The following is a 17,781-nucleotide window of genomic DNA, read 5'->3' on the forward strand; positions in this document are numbered from 1 at the left end:
GCTATATAGGACCCTGGTCAGACCCCACTTGGAGTACCGTGCTCAGTTCTGGTCGCCTCACTACAGGAAGAATGTGGAAGCTATAGAAAGAGTGCACAGGAGATTTACAAGGATGATGCTTGGATTGGGGAGCATGCCTTATAAGAATAGGTTGAGTGAACTCGGCCTTTTCTCCTTGGAGTGACGGAGGATGAGAGGTGACCTGATAGAGGTGTATAAGATGATGAGAGGCATTGATTGTGTGGATAGTCAGAGGCGTTTTCCCCTGGGCTGAAATGGTTGCCACAAGAGGACGTAGGTTTAAGGTGCTGGGGAGTAGGTACAGAGGAGATGTCAGGGGTAAGCTTTTTACTCAGAAAGTGGTGAGTGTGTGGAATGGGCTGCCGGCAACGGTGGTGGAGGCGGATACGATAGGGTCTTTTAAGAGACTTTTGGATAGGTACATGGAGATTAGAAAATAGAGGGCTATAGGTAAGCCTAGTAATTTTTAAGGTAGGAACATGTTCGGCACAACTTTGAGGGCTGTTTCTAAAACAGGTGACCCCAGCCATTATCAATACTCTTCACAGAATGTCTGCCTGGCGTTAGTGCTCGCAAAACCAAAACTTGTGATATGCACCAGCTACTCATACGACCATCCACCACCTGCTCCCATGGCTTCACATGACCCTGATCGGGGGTCTAAGCAGGTGTTACACCTTGTCGAGGGTGGTCTGCAGGTTAATGCAGAGAGCAGTGCATTACACCATCTTTGATAGAGATACATTTCCACCCAGCCACCTAAACCATCAACAAAACAGCTCAAAAATCTCCTGGATACACTTCAAAGATTCCATACGCTCCAAGTCTTTCACCCTACAGTGATCCCAGCTTATATTATGCATTTTGGAATCTCCTACTACTACCCAATTAATGCTTACACTTCTTGATTTGCCTATATATGTTTAGGCTGTAGTATAAAGCACAAAAAGTGACACTCTTTCTATTTGAGCTTGATGCGCTCATCCTTGCAAATGTCACTTTTGTTTTATACACCTTTTCCCCACTCTCCTGTGATGCCTGAAGATAATCATATCTTGAATTGCCAGTCTTGCAACTTGTTTAACAAGTCTATGAAATAATAACAATATCATATACCAAACTACTAATCAATGCTCTTCGTTCATCCATATTACAAGCCATACTCCTTGCACCAAAATAGATACAATCAGCCTGGCCTTCCTCTCATGTTTTATTATATCCATACATGCTATGTTTACTCAACCAACTTATTTTCCTTTGAATACGTGACTCTACCTAAACCTCTCCTTCCCCAACCAAGGACAGGAGCAAAACTGTCTAGTTGCCTTGAGCACTGAGAATACATTTAATTTTCGATTCAGGTGATAAATGATATTGCTGTCATGAATGCACTGAAGGTTCAGCAGTCTGACTCCTGGGATGGCAGGACTGACAAATGGAAAGAGATTGGGGCAATTCGGATTACATTTGCAGGAGTTCAGAAGAGTAAGAAACTTATAAAATTCTGATGAGACTGGTCAGATAATAGAGGAAGTACATTCTTGCTGGTGGAGGAGCCCAGAATCAGGGATTCCAGCCTCAGGACAGGCCATATGGAACTGAAATGAAGATAAACTTCTTCTCTCAGAGGGTGGGGAATCTGTAAAATTCTCCACCACAGAAGCAATTGAGGCTAACATTAAATGTATTCAAGAATAAGTTAGATATATGTTAATGGCCAAAGAGATCAAAGGGCATGGAGGAAAGCAGGTAAAGGCACTGATTTTGGATGATTAGCCATGGTCACGTTGAAAGGCCAGACAAGCTCAAAAGCCAGAATAGCTTAATCCCAACATTTGCTTTTAAAGTGTGACAATGGAACGGAAATGAGCCTGACATTTCTTCTCCATTTCAAGATATGTCAAGAACTCAAGAACTGTACTTTGATCCTGCATTACACAACTCAGCTCTCCATTAATCAGCAAATCAACCCATTTAATCAAGAGTAGTTGCTACTTTAAATAAAAGCACATTAAATGCACTCATTACAAATGATTACTGTTTTCCCACCTCATTCACATGTGGCTTGTTGACGATATTCTTTGCATGTGCTGCATATCGTAAAGTGCTGATAGTTTCGGTGTAACTGGTGCTTGCAGGTGAGATTGCTGTCGTCAAAATATGAACATTATGATGAGAATATTAATCATGAAAAACAAAAGAATTGCAACTTAACTGTAAAAGAAAAATTGGAAAATTGACAACCATAGCAGTAAATAACAGAAATGGGTCACTCCCAGTTTTGGAATTTAAAAAAAATATCTACAGCTACAAAATAGTACAGTGAATGCATTATAGCAGTAATGTAAAACACTATCACAAAGAAAAGCATGCAACTGTAATAATTACAATAATCCAGAAAAATCTATTTCCACCCAATTTAAGTGTGCTACTTCTTACAACCCTTGTGACATCTCATGGTCAAGCCAGGATCTGAAACGGTATTGTTCTGAATACAAGGGTTGCTTGAATGAGTGAACACATGGACAGGAACCACTGCATGGCCAAGAGAAGTGTTATGAATTGAACCTCTTGTACGAACATCAGAAAGCACTTGAACTCAATACAAATTTGTGACATGGGATTCCTTCAAGAGTTAACATAGTTTCAACAGGCCAAATGGCCTCAGACCCGTACAGAGATACAGCAAGGAAACAGATCAATGCCCCCACTGCATCTGCCGCAACCATCAACACCCATTTACATTAATCACACCCAGCTCATTTTGTTGCCTGACTTCCAAAATCATATGGAAATCGGAAATATGAAAGAGGTAAAACAAATAAAAAAGAGAAATTAATCATTGAGGAGCCAGTTGACTGAAGAGTGGTGAATATTATGCTTATTTAAGGGGGGGTCCAAGTAAAAGCTGGGAAATATAGAGCAGTAAGTCTAACATCTATAGTTGGAGAGGATTCTGATGGATAAGATACATATGCATCTGGAAAGATAGGGGTTGATTAGGATTAGTCAGCATAACTTTATGTGTGGGAGATCACACCTTACAAACCTGATTGAGATTTTTGATGATATGACATAGAAGGTTGATAAGGGCAGGGTAGTTGGGATGGTCTTTATGGGCTTTAGGATGATCTTTGATAAAGTTCCACATGGTAGACTGCTCTGAGAGTTAGATCACATGGAATCCAGGGAGAACTGGCTAATTGGATATATAACTGGCTTCACAGCAGGAAGCTGAAGGCGATGTGGAAGGTTATTTCACAGACTGGAGGCCTGCATCGAATATTTTGATTAATGGGTCAGTGCTGGATCCATTGTTGTTTGCCATTTGTATCAATAATTGAATAAGAATGTATACAATATGGTTAATAGGTTTGCAGATGACACTACAACAGATAGTATAGTGAACAGTAAAGATGGTTATCAGACTTACTTGGGTGCAATCATTTGAGTAATACCACAAGACCATAAGATATAGGAGCAGAATTAGGCCATTGGCCACCGAATCTGCTCCATCATTTCATCATGGCTGATCCACCTTTCCTCTCAGCCCCAGTTTCCTGCCTCTCTCTCTATCCCCTCGTGCCCTGACTCATCAAGAATTTATAAACATCTGCCTTAAATATATATAAAGACTTGGCTTCCACAGCTGCTTGTGGCAACGAATTCCACAGATTCACCACTCTCTGGCTAAAGAAATTCCTCCTCATCTCCATCCTATAAGTGGGTCAAGGAATAGCAAATGGAGTTTAATTTGGATAAGCACAAGATGTTACATTTTGTAAAGTCAAATCTGGGTTAGGCATTCACAGTGAACAGCAGGGCCTTGGGGAGCATTGTAGAATAGAGAAAGATCTGGAGTTGAAGTACATGGTTCAAGAAGGGAATTTGTAGAATGCCTATGAGATGGCTTTTTAAAGCAGCCTGTGGTTGTGCATGGTAGGGGAAATGCAATTCTAGATTGGGCATTGTGTAATGAACCAGATTTGATTGGGGTGCTGAAGGTAAAGGGACACTCAGGAGGCAGTTTGACAGGGAGAAGATAAAGTCAGAGGTTTAAGTATAACAGTGGAGTAAAGGAAATTACAGAGGCTTAAGAGAGGAGCTGACTAAAGTTAATTCAAAGGAGACTCTATCAGGGATGATGGGAGAACAGCAATGGCTGGAGTTTCTGAGAGCATTTCAGAAGGCATGGGATAGATACCCAAAGATGAAGAATTATTCTAAAGAGACAATATGGCAACCATGGTTGACAAGGGAAGTCAAAGACAGCATAAAAGCAAAAAACAGGGCATATAATATAGCAAAGATTAGTGGGAAGAAGAATTGGGAAGCTTTTAAAAACCAACTGAAGGCAATGAAAAAGTCAAAAGGAGGAAGGATGAAATACGAAGATAAGCTAACCAATAATATAAAAGAGAATACTAAATGACTTTTCAGATATATAAACAGCAAACGAGAGGCAGGTGTGGATATTGGACCACAGGAAAATAACACGAGAGGTAACAAAGAAATGGCAGAGAAACTTAAATATTTTGCATCAGTCTTCACTGCGACAGACACTAACAGTATGATTGAAATTCGAGAGTGCCAGGGGGCAGGGGTGAGTGTAATTGCTGCTACTAAGTGCTTGGAAAAAGTCTGAAGGTAGATAAGCCACCTGGACCAGTCTCCAAAGTTCTGAAAGAGGTAGATGAAGATATTGCGGAGGCATTAGTAAAGATCTTTCAGGAATTGCTAGATTCTGGAATGATTCCGGAGGTCTGGAAAATTGCAAATGTCACTCCACTCTTTAAGAAGTGAGGGAGGCAGAAGAAAGGATATTATAGGCCAGTTACCCTGACTTTAATTATTAAGAATGATGTTTTGGGATACTTAAAGGCATATGATAAAATCAACCAAGATTTCCCCAGGAAAAATCTTGCTGACATATCTGTTGGAGCTCTTTGAGGAAATAAAAGGCAGGATAGACAAAGGAGAGTTGTTTACTTGGATTTTCACAAGGTACCGCACGTGAGGCTGCTTAATGAGATAAGAGTCCATGGTATTACAGGAAAGACACAAGAATGGATAGAAAAGTAGTTGAGTGGCAGGAGGCAAAGAGTGGAAATGATGAGGGTCTATTCTGGTTAGTTGCTGTTGACTAGCATTCTGCAGGGGTTGGCATTGAGAACGCTTCTTTTTAAATTGTATGTTAATAATTTGGATGTCAGAATTGATGGTTTTGTGGCTAAGTTGCAGATGATACAAAGGTAGGTGGAAGGGCCAGGAATCTGCAGAAAGACTTAGATAGATTGAGAGAATAGACAAAGAAATGGCAGATGGAGTATAGTATAGGGAGGTATACGGTCATGCACTTTGTTGGAAGGAATAAAAGTGCAGACTACTTTCTAAACGGGGAAAAAATTCAGAAATCAGAGGTGAAAGGGACTTGGGAATCCTTGGGCAGGATTCCTTAAAGCTTAACTTGCAGGTTAAGTTAGTGGTAAGGAAGGCAAATGTAATGTTAGCTTTCATTTCAAGAGGACTAGAATATGAGCAAGAATGTAATTCTGTGGTTGTATAAAGCATTAGTCATACCGCACCGGGCAGTTTTAAGAAAAGTTGTGCTGGCATTGGAGATGGCCCCGTGGAGGTTCATAAGAATGATTCCAGCAATATAAGGGATAACATATGAAGAGAATTTGATAGCTCTGGGCTTGTACTTTCTGCAGTTTAGAAGAATTAGGAGGGGGATCTCATTGAAACCTACCAAATATTGAAAGGCCTAGACAGAATGGTATGGAGAGGATGTTTCCGTTGGCGGGGTAGTCCAGAACCAGAAGGCACAGCCTCTGAATAGAGGGATGTCTATTTAAAACAGGGATGAGGAGGAATTTCTTTAACCAGGGAGTGGTGAATCTGTGTAATTCATTACCACAGGTAGCTGTGGAGGCCAGGATATTGGGTGGATTTAAGGTGGAGGTTGATAGTTTCTTCATTAGTCAGGGTGTGAAAGTTTACAGGGAGAAGGCAGGAGAATGGGATTGCATGGGAAATTGATCAGCCATGATGAAATGGTGGAGCAGACTCGATGGGCCAAATGGCCTAATTCTGCTCCTATATCTTAGGGTTCCTTAAAAGTTGAGCCACAGCACTTGGAGTGGTAAAAGTGGCCTGTGGCACGCTGGCCTTCATCAGTCAGAACACTTGAGTATAAAAGTTGTGATATCATGGTGTAGACCTATAAAGTGCTGGTGAGGCCACACTTGAACTACTGTCTTCAGTTCTGGTTGCCCTGCTAGAGGAAATAAGTTATTAAACTGGATAGAATTCAGAAAAAATTTGCAAAGATGTTGGTAGGACTTGAGGGGCCAAGTTATAGGGATAGGCAAGGATTTTATGCAGTAGAGTGTAGGAGACTGAGAGATGATCTTATTAAGAAGTATAAAATGAGAGACATAGATCGAGTGAACACGTACAGTATTTACCCAGAGTTGAGAAAATAAAGAGTTAGAAGACATGGGTTTAAGGTGAGAAGGGAAAGATTTACCCTTTTGAGGGGCATTTTTTTTAAACACACAAAAAGGTATAGATGTGAAATGAGTTGCCAGAGGACGTGCTCAGTCAGATACACTAACAACTTTTAGAGTACAGTTATACAGGTACATGATTGGTCGAGAAGGTTACTTGCCAAACACTGGCAAATGGGACTTGGATGGGTTTCTTTGTTGGCATAGACCAGCTGGGCTGGAGAACCTGTTCCTGTGCTGTATAAACCTAGGACGTGGGAGGGACAGAGAATGTCTGTGCGCAATCTTAGAGAATGTGGGCAAGACTTGACGATTAGTCATGCACCTTCAAAGTCATGACATCTGAGCTTTCAGTGCAAAAGCACATATAGCTCCAAAAAACAATCCTTGTAAGTAGTCAGTCATTTCTGCAGGATGGTGATGTTTTATACCAGAGGGCATAGGTTTAAGGTGAGAGAGAGGAAATTTAGAGGAGTGTTTTCAATAGACACACAGGGACTGGTGGGTACTTGCATGTACTTTGGTAATTGATTCATTATTAGCACGTGTACCGAGATACAATGAGAAACGTTCTGCATGCCATCGAGATAGATCATTCCAAACAAAGTACAGTTACAGAGAAAGTGCAGTGCAAGTATATAAATAAGATGCAAGGCCACAAACAGGTTGATTAAGAGATCAAGAATTCATCTTTACTATACAACAGGTCCATTCAATGGTCTTATAACAGCAAGGTTAAAGCTGTCCTTGAGCTTGGTGTGGCACTTTTATAAGTTTTTATACCTTCTGCCCCAGAAGATGGAATGACTAGGATGGAAGGACACTTTGATTATGTTGACTGCTTTCCTGTGGTAGGATGAAGTGAACACAGAACCAATGAAAGGGAGGCTGTTTTTTTGTGAAAGACTGGGGTGTGTCTACAACTCTATAACTTCTAGTGATCTTTGGCAGAGAGGATACTCCACCTAGAAAAATTGGTGAAGGTTAACAGGGACATGACTTTTGAGGAATAGAGCTTTCTTGGCACATTGCCTATGTGGTTGGACCAAGACAAGCTACTAGTGATATTTATACCTAGAAACTTGAAGACCACATTGTCAAGTTTGCCAATGACACAACAGTGGTGGGGCTCATCAACAAAGATGAGATGGCCTACACAAAGGAGGTGGAAGAACTTGAAGCCTGCTGCCAGGCAAATAACTTCTTCCTTAATGTCAACAAGACAAAGGAGATGGTTATTGACTTCAGAACTCAGGTCACTCACACCCACCTTTACATCAGCAGCACAGCAATGGAAACTGTGAGCAGTTTCAAACTCCTGTGAGTGTACATCTCACACAACCTACACAATCAGGAAAGCTCACCAATGCCTCTGCTTTCTAAGGAGGCTGAAGAGAGCTGGACTTTGCACATCAATGTTCATGTCATTCTACACATGCACAATACAGAACATCCTAAAAAGCTACATCGCTGCTTGGTACGGAAACTACACTGCGGTGGACAGAAAGGCTCTACAACAGGTAGTCAAACCTGCCTGATGCATCATCAGCACCAGCCTACTCGCTATCAAGGACATATATACAGAAAGGTGCTGGTGAATGCATACAGTATATGGAATAAAGTAGATGATCTTGTAGTGCAAGTTAGAGATTGGTAGGTATTTTGTGGCCATCGATGAGTCGTGGCTGAAAGAAGATCATAGTTGGGAGCTTAACATCCAAGGATACACATTGTATTGATAGGACAGGTGGGTAGGCAGAGGGAGTGACTTGGCTCTGTCGGTAAAAAATCAAAGCATAGAAAGAGGTGACATAGCATCGGAAGGTAGAATCAAGGTGGGTACAGTTAAGGAATTGCAAGAGTAAAAAGACCCTGATGGAAGTTATATAAAGACATCTAAGCAGGTCAACAGGGCAATGTTACGATTGTCATGGGGAATTTCAATATGCGCTAGATTGGGAAAATCAGATTGGTGCTGGATGACGAGAGAATTTGTAGAATGCCTGGAAGATGGCTTCTTAGAACGGGTTGTGGTTGAGCCCACTAGGGAATCTGCGATTCTGGATTGGGTGTTGTGTAATGAACTGGATTTGATTTGGGAGCTTAAGGAAAAGGAAACCTTAGGGCCCAGAAGTGTGTGCAGTTACTATTCCTAGGGAGAAGGTAATTGGGAAACTGAAAAGTCTGAAGGTAGATAAGCCACCTGGACCAAATGTACTACATTCCAGGGTTCTGAAAGAGGGAGATGAAGAGACAGTGGCGGCATTAGACCATAAGACCACAAGACATAAGAGCAGAATTAGGCCATTCAGCACATTGACTCTGCTCCGCCATTCAATCATGGCTGATCCCAGATCCCACTCAACCCCATAACCTGCCTTCTCACCATACTGACTAAAGAGAAATCCTAACCTTTGTTCTAAAAGGTCACACCTCAATTTTAAGGTGTGCCCTCTGGTTCTGGATACCTCCGCCGAAAGGAAACATCCTCTCCACATCCACCTTATCTAGTCCTTTCAAAATTCAGTAGGTTTCAATGAGATCCTCCCACATTCTTCTAAATTCCAGTGAGTACAGGCCCCAAGATGTCAAATGCTCCTCATACGTTAACCCCTTAATTCCTGGAATCATCCTTGTGAACCTCCTCTGGACTCTCTCCGATAACCACACATCCTTTCTGAGGCCCAAAGCTGTTGGCAATACTCCAAGTGTGGCCTGACTAGTGTCTTATTAAAGCCATTATCTCCTGCTTTCATATTCGATACCCCTTGAAATAAACGCCAGCTTTGTATTTGCCTTCTTTACCATAGACTCAACCTGTAAATTAATCTTCTGGAAGTCGCACAAAGACTCCTAAGTCCCTCTGCACCTCTGAATGCTTGAATTTTCTCCCCAGTTAGATAATACTATTGTTCCTTTTACCGAAATGCATTATCATACATTTCCCAATACTGTATTCCATCTATCACTTTTTTGCCCATTCTTCCAATTTGTCTAAGTCCTGCTGAAATCGCATTGCTTCCTCAGCACTACCTACCCCTCCACCTATCTTCATATCATTTGTAAACTCTGCCACAAAGCCATCAATACCAATATCTAAATCATTGACAAACAATGTGAAGAGTAGGTGTCCCAACACTGACCCCTAAGGATCACCACCAGTCACTGGCAGCCAACCAGAAAAGGCACCTTTTATTCCCACTCACTGCTTTCTGCCTGTCAGCCATTCCTCTATCCATGCCAGTATCTTTCCTGTAACTCCATAGGATTTGATCTTGTTAACCAGCCCTACGTGTGGCACCTTATCAAATGCCTTCTGAAAATCCGAGTAAATGACATTCACTGCCTCTCCTTTGTCCACCCTGCTGGTTACTTCCTCAAAGAACTCTTAACAGATGTGTCAGGCAAGATTTCCCTTTACAGAAACCATACTGAGTGACTTATTTTATCATTAGTCCCCAAGTACCCAGAAACTTCATCCTTAGTAATAGACTCCAACACTTTCCCAACCACTGAGGTTAGGCTAACAACAGGAATTCTGCAGATGCTGGAAATTCAAGCAACACACATCAAAGTTGCTAGTGAACACAGCAGGCCAGGCAGCATCTCTAGGAAGAGGTATAGTCGACATTTCAGGCCGAGATCCTTCATCAGGACTAACTGAAGGAAGAGTTAGTAAGAGATTTGAAAGTGGGAGGGGGAGGGGGAGATCCAAAATGATAGGAGAAGACAGGAGGGGGAGGGATGGAGCCAAGAGCTGGACAGGTGATTGGCAAAGGCACCTCCTGTCCCATGATTCCCATGATCCTCTCATATCCCCTTTGCCAATCACCTGTCCAGCTCTTGGCTCCATCCCTCCCCCTCCTGTCTTCTCCTATCATTTTGGATCTCCCCCTCCCCCTCCTACTTTCAAATCTCTTACTAACTCTTCCTTCAGTTAGTCCTGACGAAGGGTCTCGGCCTGAAACGTCGACAGTACCTCTTCCTAGAGATGCTGCCTGGCCTGCTGTGTTCACCAGCAACTTTGATGTGTGTTGCTGGCCTATAATTCCTTTGTTTTTTGCCTTCCTCCCTTTTTAAAGAGTGAAGTGACATCTGCAATTTTTCAGTCCCCCGGGACCATGCCAGAGTCAAGTGATTCTTGAAAAATCACGACCAATGCATCTGTTATCAGCAACCTCTCTCAGGACTCCAGGATGTAGTCCATTTGGTCCAGGTGATTTATCCACCTCAAGAACTTTGAGTTTACCTAGCAATTTTTCCTTTGTAATAGCAATGGCACACACTCTTGCTCTCTGATACTCTGGGACCTCTGGCACACTGCAAGTGTCTTCTACAGTGAAGACTGATGCAAAGTACTCATTAAGTTCATCTGACATTTCTTTGACCCCATTACTGCCTCTCCAGCATCATTTTCCAGTGGTCCAATATCAACTCCCTTCTACTCTTTATATAACTGAAAAAACTTTTAGTATCCTGCTTTATATTATTGGCTAGTTTGCCCTCATATTTCAAAGTTGCTGGTTAACGCAGCAGGCCAAGCAGCATCTATAGGAAGAGGCGCAGTCGACGTTTCAGGCCGAGACCCTTCGTCCTGACGAAGGGTCTCGGCCTGAAACGTCGACTGCGCCTCTTCTTATAGATGCTGCTTGGCCTGCTGCGTTCACCAGCAACTTTGATGTATGTTGCTTGAATTTCCAGCATCTGCAGAATTCCTGTTGTTTGCCCTCATATTTGATCTTTTCCCTTCTTATAGCTTTTTCAGTTGCCTTTTGTTGGATTTTAAAAGCTTCACAATTATCCAACTTCTCACTTACTTTTGCTACCTTATATGCCCTTTCCTTGGCTTTTATGCAGTCCTTAATTTCCCTTGTCAACCATGGTTGCCTACCCTTGCCATTTGAGAACAACTTTTTCTGTGGGACATAGCTATCCTGTGCCTTGTGGACTATTCTCAGGAACTTTAGCCATCTCTGCTCTGTCATCATCCCCATCAGCATTCTCCTCCAATCCACCTGGGGAAGCACCTCTCTCATCCCTTTATTACACTGTGATATTGATACATGTGAGTTATATTTCTCCCTCTCGAATTGCTGTATGAATCCAATCATATTATGATTACCTCTGCCATAGTCATGAACTTTCAAGAATCTCTAGATTCTGAAATGTTTCCAGAGACTGGAAAAGCGGAAATGTCACTCTACTCTTCAAGAAGAGAGGGAGGAAGGAGAAAGGAAACTATAGGCCTGTTAGCCTGATGTCAGTGGTTAGGAAGATGTGAGTCAATTGTTAAGGATATGGTTTCCCGGTACTTGGAGGCATATGATAAAATAGGCCAAATTCAGCATGATTTAAGGGAAAGTCTTGCCTGATAAATCTGTTAGTATTTATTTTGGAGAGGACTAAAATATAAAAGCAAAGATGTAATGTTGAGGCTTTATAAGGCACTGGAGAAGCCTCACTTAGAGTACTGCAAGCAGTTTCAGGCCCCTTATTTAAGAAAGGATGTGATGACGTTGGAGAGGATTCCAAAGAGGTTCACAGCAATTATTCCGGAATGAAAGGCTCATCAAATGAGGAGTGATTGATCGCTCTGGGCCTTTACGCGCTGGAATTTAGAAGAATGAGGAGAGAATTTCAATGAAAACTATTGAATGTTGAAAGGCCTAGGTAGAGTGGATATGGAAAGGATGTTTCCCATGGTTGAGGAGTCTAGGACCAGAGAGCACAGACTTAGAATAGAGGGACATCCACTTAAAACAGGGATGAGGAGGAATTTTTTTAACCAGAGAGTGGTGAATCTGTGTAATCCATTACCACAGGTAGCTGTGGAGGCCAGGTCATTCATTGGGTGGATTTAAGGTGGAGGTTGATAGCTTCTTGATTAGTCAGTTTACAGGGAGAAGGTAGGAGCCTGGGTCTGCTCTTATGTCTTATGAAAAAGGGCCAGTATCACGTGAAGAATCCCACTCACCCTGTCATGGACTGTTTGTCCCACTTCCTTCAGGGAGGAGGCTACGCAGCATTCATGCTAGGAACACCCAACTCAAAAACAGTTATTTTTCCAAAGCAGTAAGGCTGATTTACACCTCACTTACAAGCCTACCTCACTCCACACCCCCAACCACCACTACTTTATTAATTCCTGTCAATCACCTTATGCACAGACACTCCTGTGCCAAGATTGCTTTATGGACATACAATCAATCTATATAAATAGCTATCTTATGTATTTACATTTATTGTTCTATTGTTACTATTCTGTTCTTTATCTTTTGTGGTGCTGCATTGGATCCGGAGTGACAATTATTTCATTCTCCTTTACATGTGTGTACAGGAAATGACAATAAACAATCTTGAATCTTGAGCATCTCCACCTCAGCACCATTGATATAGACAGGATACCCCACCCTACTTTCTGAAGTCAATGAGCAGTTCTTTTGTTTTGTTGACATTGAGGGAAAGATCGTTGCCATGATACCATGTCACTAGTCTCTTCATCTCCTTCCTGTACTCCGACTCATTGTTATTTGAGATACGGCCCACTACAGTGGTATCATCTGCAAACTTGTACTGTAGTTACAGCAGAAACTGGCCACACCCTCTCAGGTATACAGGGAGTAAAGTAGGGGCTGAGGACTCAGCCTTGTGTGAAAACAGTGTATAGGATAATCATGGTGATGGTGTTACTAACTGCAGTCTGTGGTCAAGAAATCAAGGATCCAGCTGCGGAGGAAGGTGCTGAGTCCCAGGTCTAGAAAGTCGTAATTATATTATACAAGTCAGAGCCAAAGTCAATAATTAGAAGTCTGGCATCGGTGTCTTTGTTAACCAGGTTGTCTAGAGATGAATGTAGCACCATGGTCCTGCTTCAGCAGTATTTCAGTGGGTTGAGGTTGGTGGATCAGGGGAGGTGGTATAAACAGATACAATAACAATAATTAAACAGGTACATGAAAATTTACATGGAGAGATATGTGCAGTTTAAACTGTAAACAGTCACCACAGATGTAGTGGATCTGTTCTTGTGCTGTACTGTTCAATGTTTGTTCTTCACAAGTCAATATACGAGCAAAACTATTTTACTGAGAAGAATTCATGAAAAGCGTGTACATATTTAGAATATCTAGCCACATAAATAGAAGTAATACCTTTTAGAAAAGAACACAATACTCACTTGCAATCATGATCGTTTTAGAATTCCCTCCAAGGCTGTCCTTGAGAAGCCAGGTGAGGACAGAATCTCGGTAAGGAACATAACACTGGCGCCTGCTGCTCCCCGAGGATGCACTGGAATGGCTCCCACTGTCTCCTTCACTCATTACAGTATTTATACTCTGAAAGCTACTGGATATCTGGGAATTTTGTGCTGCACAATTCAAAGCAAAATACATCACAGAATACTTAAATAGGATTCAGTCACATTGCCTTATTCAATAAAGAACATGTTACATCAGAACATTCTAGTTAATATCTAATAAGTTGGAGTTGTTAAAAAGTGAGATAGTAAGAAGTAAGAGTCAGAATGTCCCTGAATTGTAAGAGACAAAGATGACAAGCTTTGGGAAACCTGGTTCACAAAGGACACTGAAGGTTTAATCAGGGAAAAGAAAGCAGTGTTAGAAATAATGGAGTTCACTAAGGTGGATAAATTCCCAGGACCAGACAGTATCTACCTCAGGATACTAAGAGGTGTAAGACAGGAGACTGCTGGGCTCTGATGGAGATTTCTGGATCTTGTTAGCCGCAGGTGAAATACCAGAATCTGAAGGATAGCTATGTTATACCCTTGTCCAAAAACAGCAGTACAGATATACTTCAAGACCATAGGCTAGTGAGCCTTACGTCAATGGTAGGGAAATTATATGAGAAGATGTTAAAGGATAAGATTTAGGTTCATTTCAAAAGCAGGGGCTGATTAAGAGTCAGCATGGTTTAGTACTGGAAGGATTATGTCTCACAAATCTGATTTAGTTTTTGTAGAGGAAGTAACCAAAGAGAATGATGAAGGCTGGAAGGTAGACAGTGCACTTTACTAAGGCTTCTGACGAAGTCTTGCATGGTCGGCTGGTCAGAAGTTAGGATACAAAGGAACAAAGGTGTACTGGATCCAAAATTAGCTGCAAGATAGAAGGCAGGTAGATGGGTGTTTTTCCTAAATGGAATCCTTTAACAACTGGTGTTATGCGACAATCAGTGCTGGGAGCTGTAATATATATATAAATGGCTTCTGCCCCTTCTTTTCCAGCCCCATGAAGGGTCTTGGCCCACAACATTGACTGTTCATTGCCTTTTATTGATGCTGCCTGAGTTGCAGAGTTCCTCCAGCATTTTGTGTGTGTTGCTCAAGATTTCCAGCATCTGAAGAATCCCTTTTGTGTATGTATATAAATGACTTAGGCCAGAATGTAGGGAATATGCAGATGACATGAAAATTGATAGAGCTGTAGAATGTTACCCAAGGATACGGTGAGGCCAAATTTGGAGTATTGTGTGCAGTTTTGGTCACCAAATTACAGGAAGGATGTTAATAAGGTTGAAAGAGTGCAGAGAAGGTTTACAAGGATGTTGCCGGGACTTGAGAAACTCAGTTACAGAGAAAGGTTGAATAGGTTAGGACTTTATTCCCTGGAGCGTAGAAGAATGAGGGGAGATTTGATAGAGGTATATAAAAATATGAGGGGTATAGATAGAGTGAATGCAAGCAGGCTTTTTCCACTGAGGCGAGGGGAGAAAAAAGCCAGAGGACATGGGTTAAGTGTGAAGTGGGAAAAGTTTAAAGGGAACATTAGAGGGGGGCTTCTTCACACAGAGGGTGGTGGGGGTATGGAATAAGCTGCCAGATGAGGTGGTAAATGCGGGCTCACTTTTAACATTTAAGAAAAACTTGGATCGGTACTTGGAGAGGTGTATGGAGGGATATGGTCCAGGTGCAGGTCAGTGGGACTAGGCAGAAAAACGGTTCGGCACAGCCAAGAAGGGCCAAAAGGCCTGTTTCTGTGCTGTAATGTTCTATGGTTCTATGGTCTGTGATACAGATAGAGCAGCGTGGAAATTGAGTGGGGCAGTAGCAGCTGGAATTTAATCCTGACAAGTATGAGATATGGTTAAAGCACAGAGGATCTGAGGTGAACTGGATCCAAAGTTCTGGTGCACTGAACGGAGTAAATAGCAGGGACTTTAGGAGCTCTGATGTACAGAGAAACCATGGGGTGGAAACTGCGCAACTTTGAAAGTGGTGACATGTAGGGTAGTGAAAAAGGCATTTGGTAGGTCTGTATTTACAACCCGAGGGATTTGAGTTTAAGAGTTTGGATGCCTAGTTGTAGTTATACAAAAATTGGTTAGATTGGACGTACTGTGTACATGACAGGAAAGATAAGGTAGCAATAGAGAGTGAAGAAAAGATTTACCAGGATGTTGCCTAGAATGAAGGGCTGTAATTGTAAGGAGAAATCAGTTAATCTGGAGACAGAGCAGTGACCTTGTAGAGGCTATAAAATTAGGAAGGGTTCTATACAATAGACAGCCAGTGTCTATTTCCCCAGAGCAAAAGCGCCTACAACTAAAAGGTACGGTTTAAAGTGAGAGGGGAGAAACTTAAAAGAGTTCTGACAAGTATTTCACAAAGGTGGTAATGAATATTTGGAACAACCTGCTAGATGAGGTAACAACCACAGTTACAATTATAATAATTAAAAAGCATACACTTAGATAGGAAAGGCATGATTCAGCTAAATGGGATTAGCGCAGATCAACATCAAGGTCATTATGGACAAGATGGGATGCACAGGCCTGGCTTCTGTGTCGTAAACTTCTGTGGTTCTATGAAATTTTAATAGTGTTTTCCTGCTTATATGTGGATAGACTCAGGCTAGGCACAGCTCCAATGTTATATTTAAGCTTGCTGACAACCACTTTCATTGGTCAAATCAAAGGCGGTGACATATCAGCTTATAGGAGGGAAATCGAAAATCTCGCTGAATGGTGCCACAACAATAACCTCTCACTCAATGTCAACAAGATATGGGAGCTGATTATTGACTTCAGGAGGAGCAACTGAAGTCTATGAGCCAGTCTTTACTGGGGGATCAGAGGTAGAGAGGGTCAACAACTTTAAATTCCTCGGTGTTATCCTGGGTCCAGTACGTAAGTGCTATTACAAAGAAAGCAAGGCACTGTCCCAACTTTATTAGAAGCTTGTGAAGATCTGGCATGTCATCTAAAACTTTAACTAATTTCCAAAGATTTGTGTTAGAGAGTACATCGACTGGTTGAATCACAATCTGGTATGAAAACATTAATGGCCTTGAATGGAAAATCCTACAAAAAGTAGTAGATACAGCCCAGTCCATCACAGGTAAAGCCCTCCCCAAATTAAACACATCTACATGGACTGTTGCTACAGGAAAGCAGTATCCATCATCAAGGACCTCCACCACCCAGGTCATGCTCTCTTCTTGCTGCTGCCATCAGGAAGGAGATACAGGAATCTCAGGACCTACACCACCAGGTTCAGGAGCAGTTATTAGCTCTCAACCATCAGATGAAACCAGAGGGGATAACCACTTAATCTCACCCGTCCCATCACTGAACAGTTCCCACACCAATGGAGTTACATTTAAGCCCTTTCATCGCATGTTCTCAGTATTTATTGCTTATTTTTTATTATTATTTTCCTTTTGTATTTACACAGTTTGTTGTCTTTTGCATATTTGTTGTTCGTCAATTTCAATGGATGCAGTCTTTCATTGCTTCTACAAGTCCCACAAGACAATGAATCTCAGGGTTGCATATGGTGAAAAATACATACTTGGATATTAAATCTACTTTGAATTTGACTTTGATATATGACAGTATTGCAGATTTGCTGCAACATCTTACCTAAAGTGGAGATGACAATTCCCAGAGTGACCAGTGATTTGTTAATGTTTGATCCTTCTGTGATCCTGTCCTTGGAGTAATTCGGATCTGCTCTTTCACTGTAAGAAACCAATTAAATTGGAAAAACGAGGATGTTCTTTTGTTACACGTAACTGGATGGTTCCTCAATACATTCAAGTTGCTTCTTTGCCAGCAGAGGGCAGAATTCCATACTTTATTATTAAGATTTTCATCATGACTACATCAAAACTTTAGATCAAAAAATGACAGATTCCATTTTTGATTCATTTGTGAAGATGATCCATGTACACATGTTGTATTCACTGGAATTTATCAGTCTTAAAGTTACAAAACTTATAATTTC

At 41.6% G+C, this 17,781-nt stretch overlaps 1 protein-coding gene across 1 annotated transcript in view; it reads right to left on the bottom strand.

The window, feature by feature from the left end:
- Window positions 1-17,781, bottom strand: part of stard9 (StAR-related lipid transfer (START) domain containing 9) — a 418,409-nt gene that overhangs the window by 168,361 nt on the left and 232,267 nt on the right. The window contains exons 11-13 of the mRNA XM_063054195.1: window positions 17,418-17,515; window positions 13,711-13,902; window positions 2,071-2,168 (exon numbers count right to left, since the gene is read on the bottom strand). Of these exons, the coding sequence (XP_062910265.1) occupies window positions 2,071-2,168; window positions 13,711-13,902; window positions 17,418-17,515 (388 nt within the window). The remainder of the gene's footprint in view (window positions 1-2,070; window positions 2,169-13,710; window positions 13,903-17,417; window positions 17,516-17,781) is intronic.

Source organism: Mobula hypostoma, chromosome 1 (genome assembly GCF_963921235.1).
Source record: "Mobula hypostoma chromosome 1, sMobHyp1.1, whole genome shotgun sequence".
In the NCBI taxonomy this organism is placed as follows: domain Eukaryota; kingdom Metazoa; phylum Chordata; class Chondrichthyes; order Myliobatiformes; family Myliobatidae; genus Mobula; species Mobula hypostoma.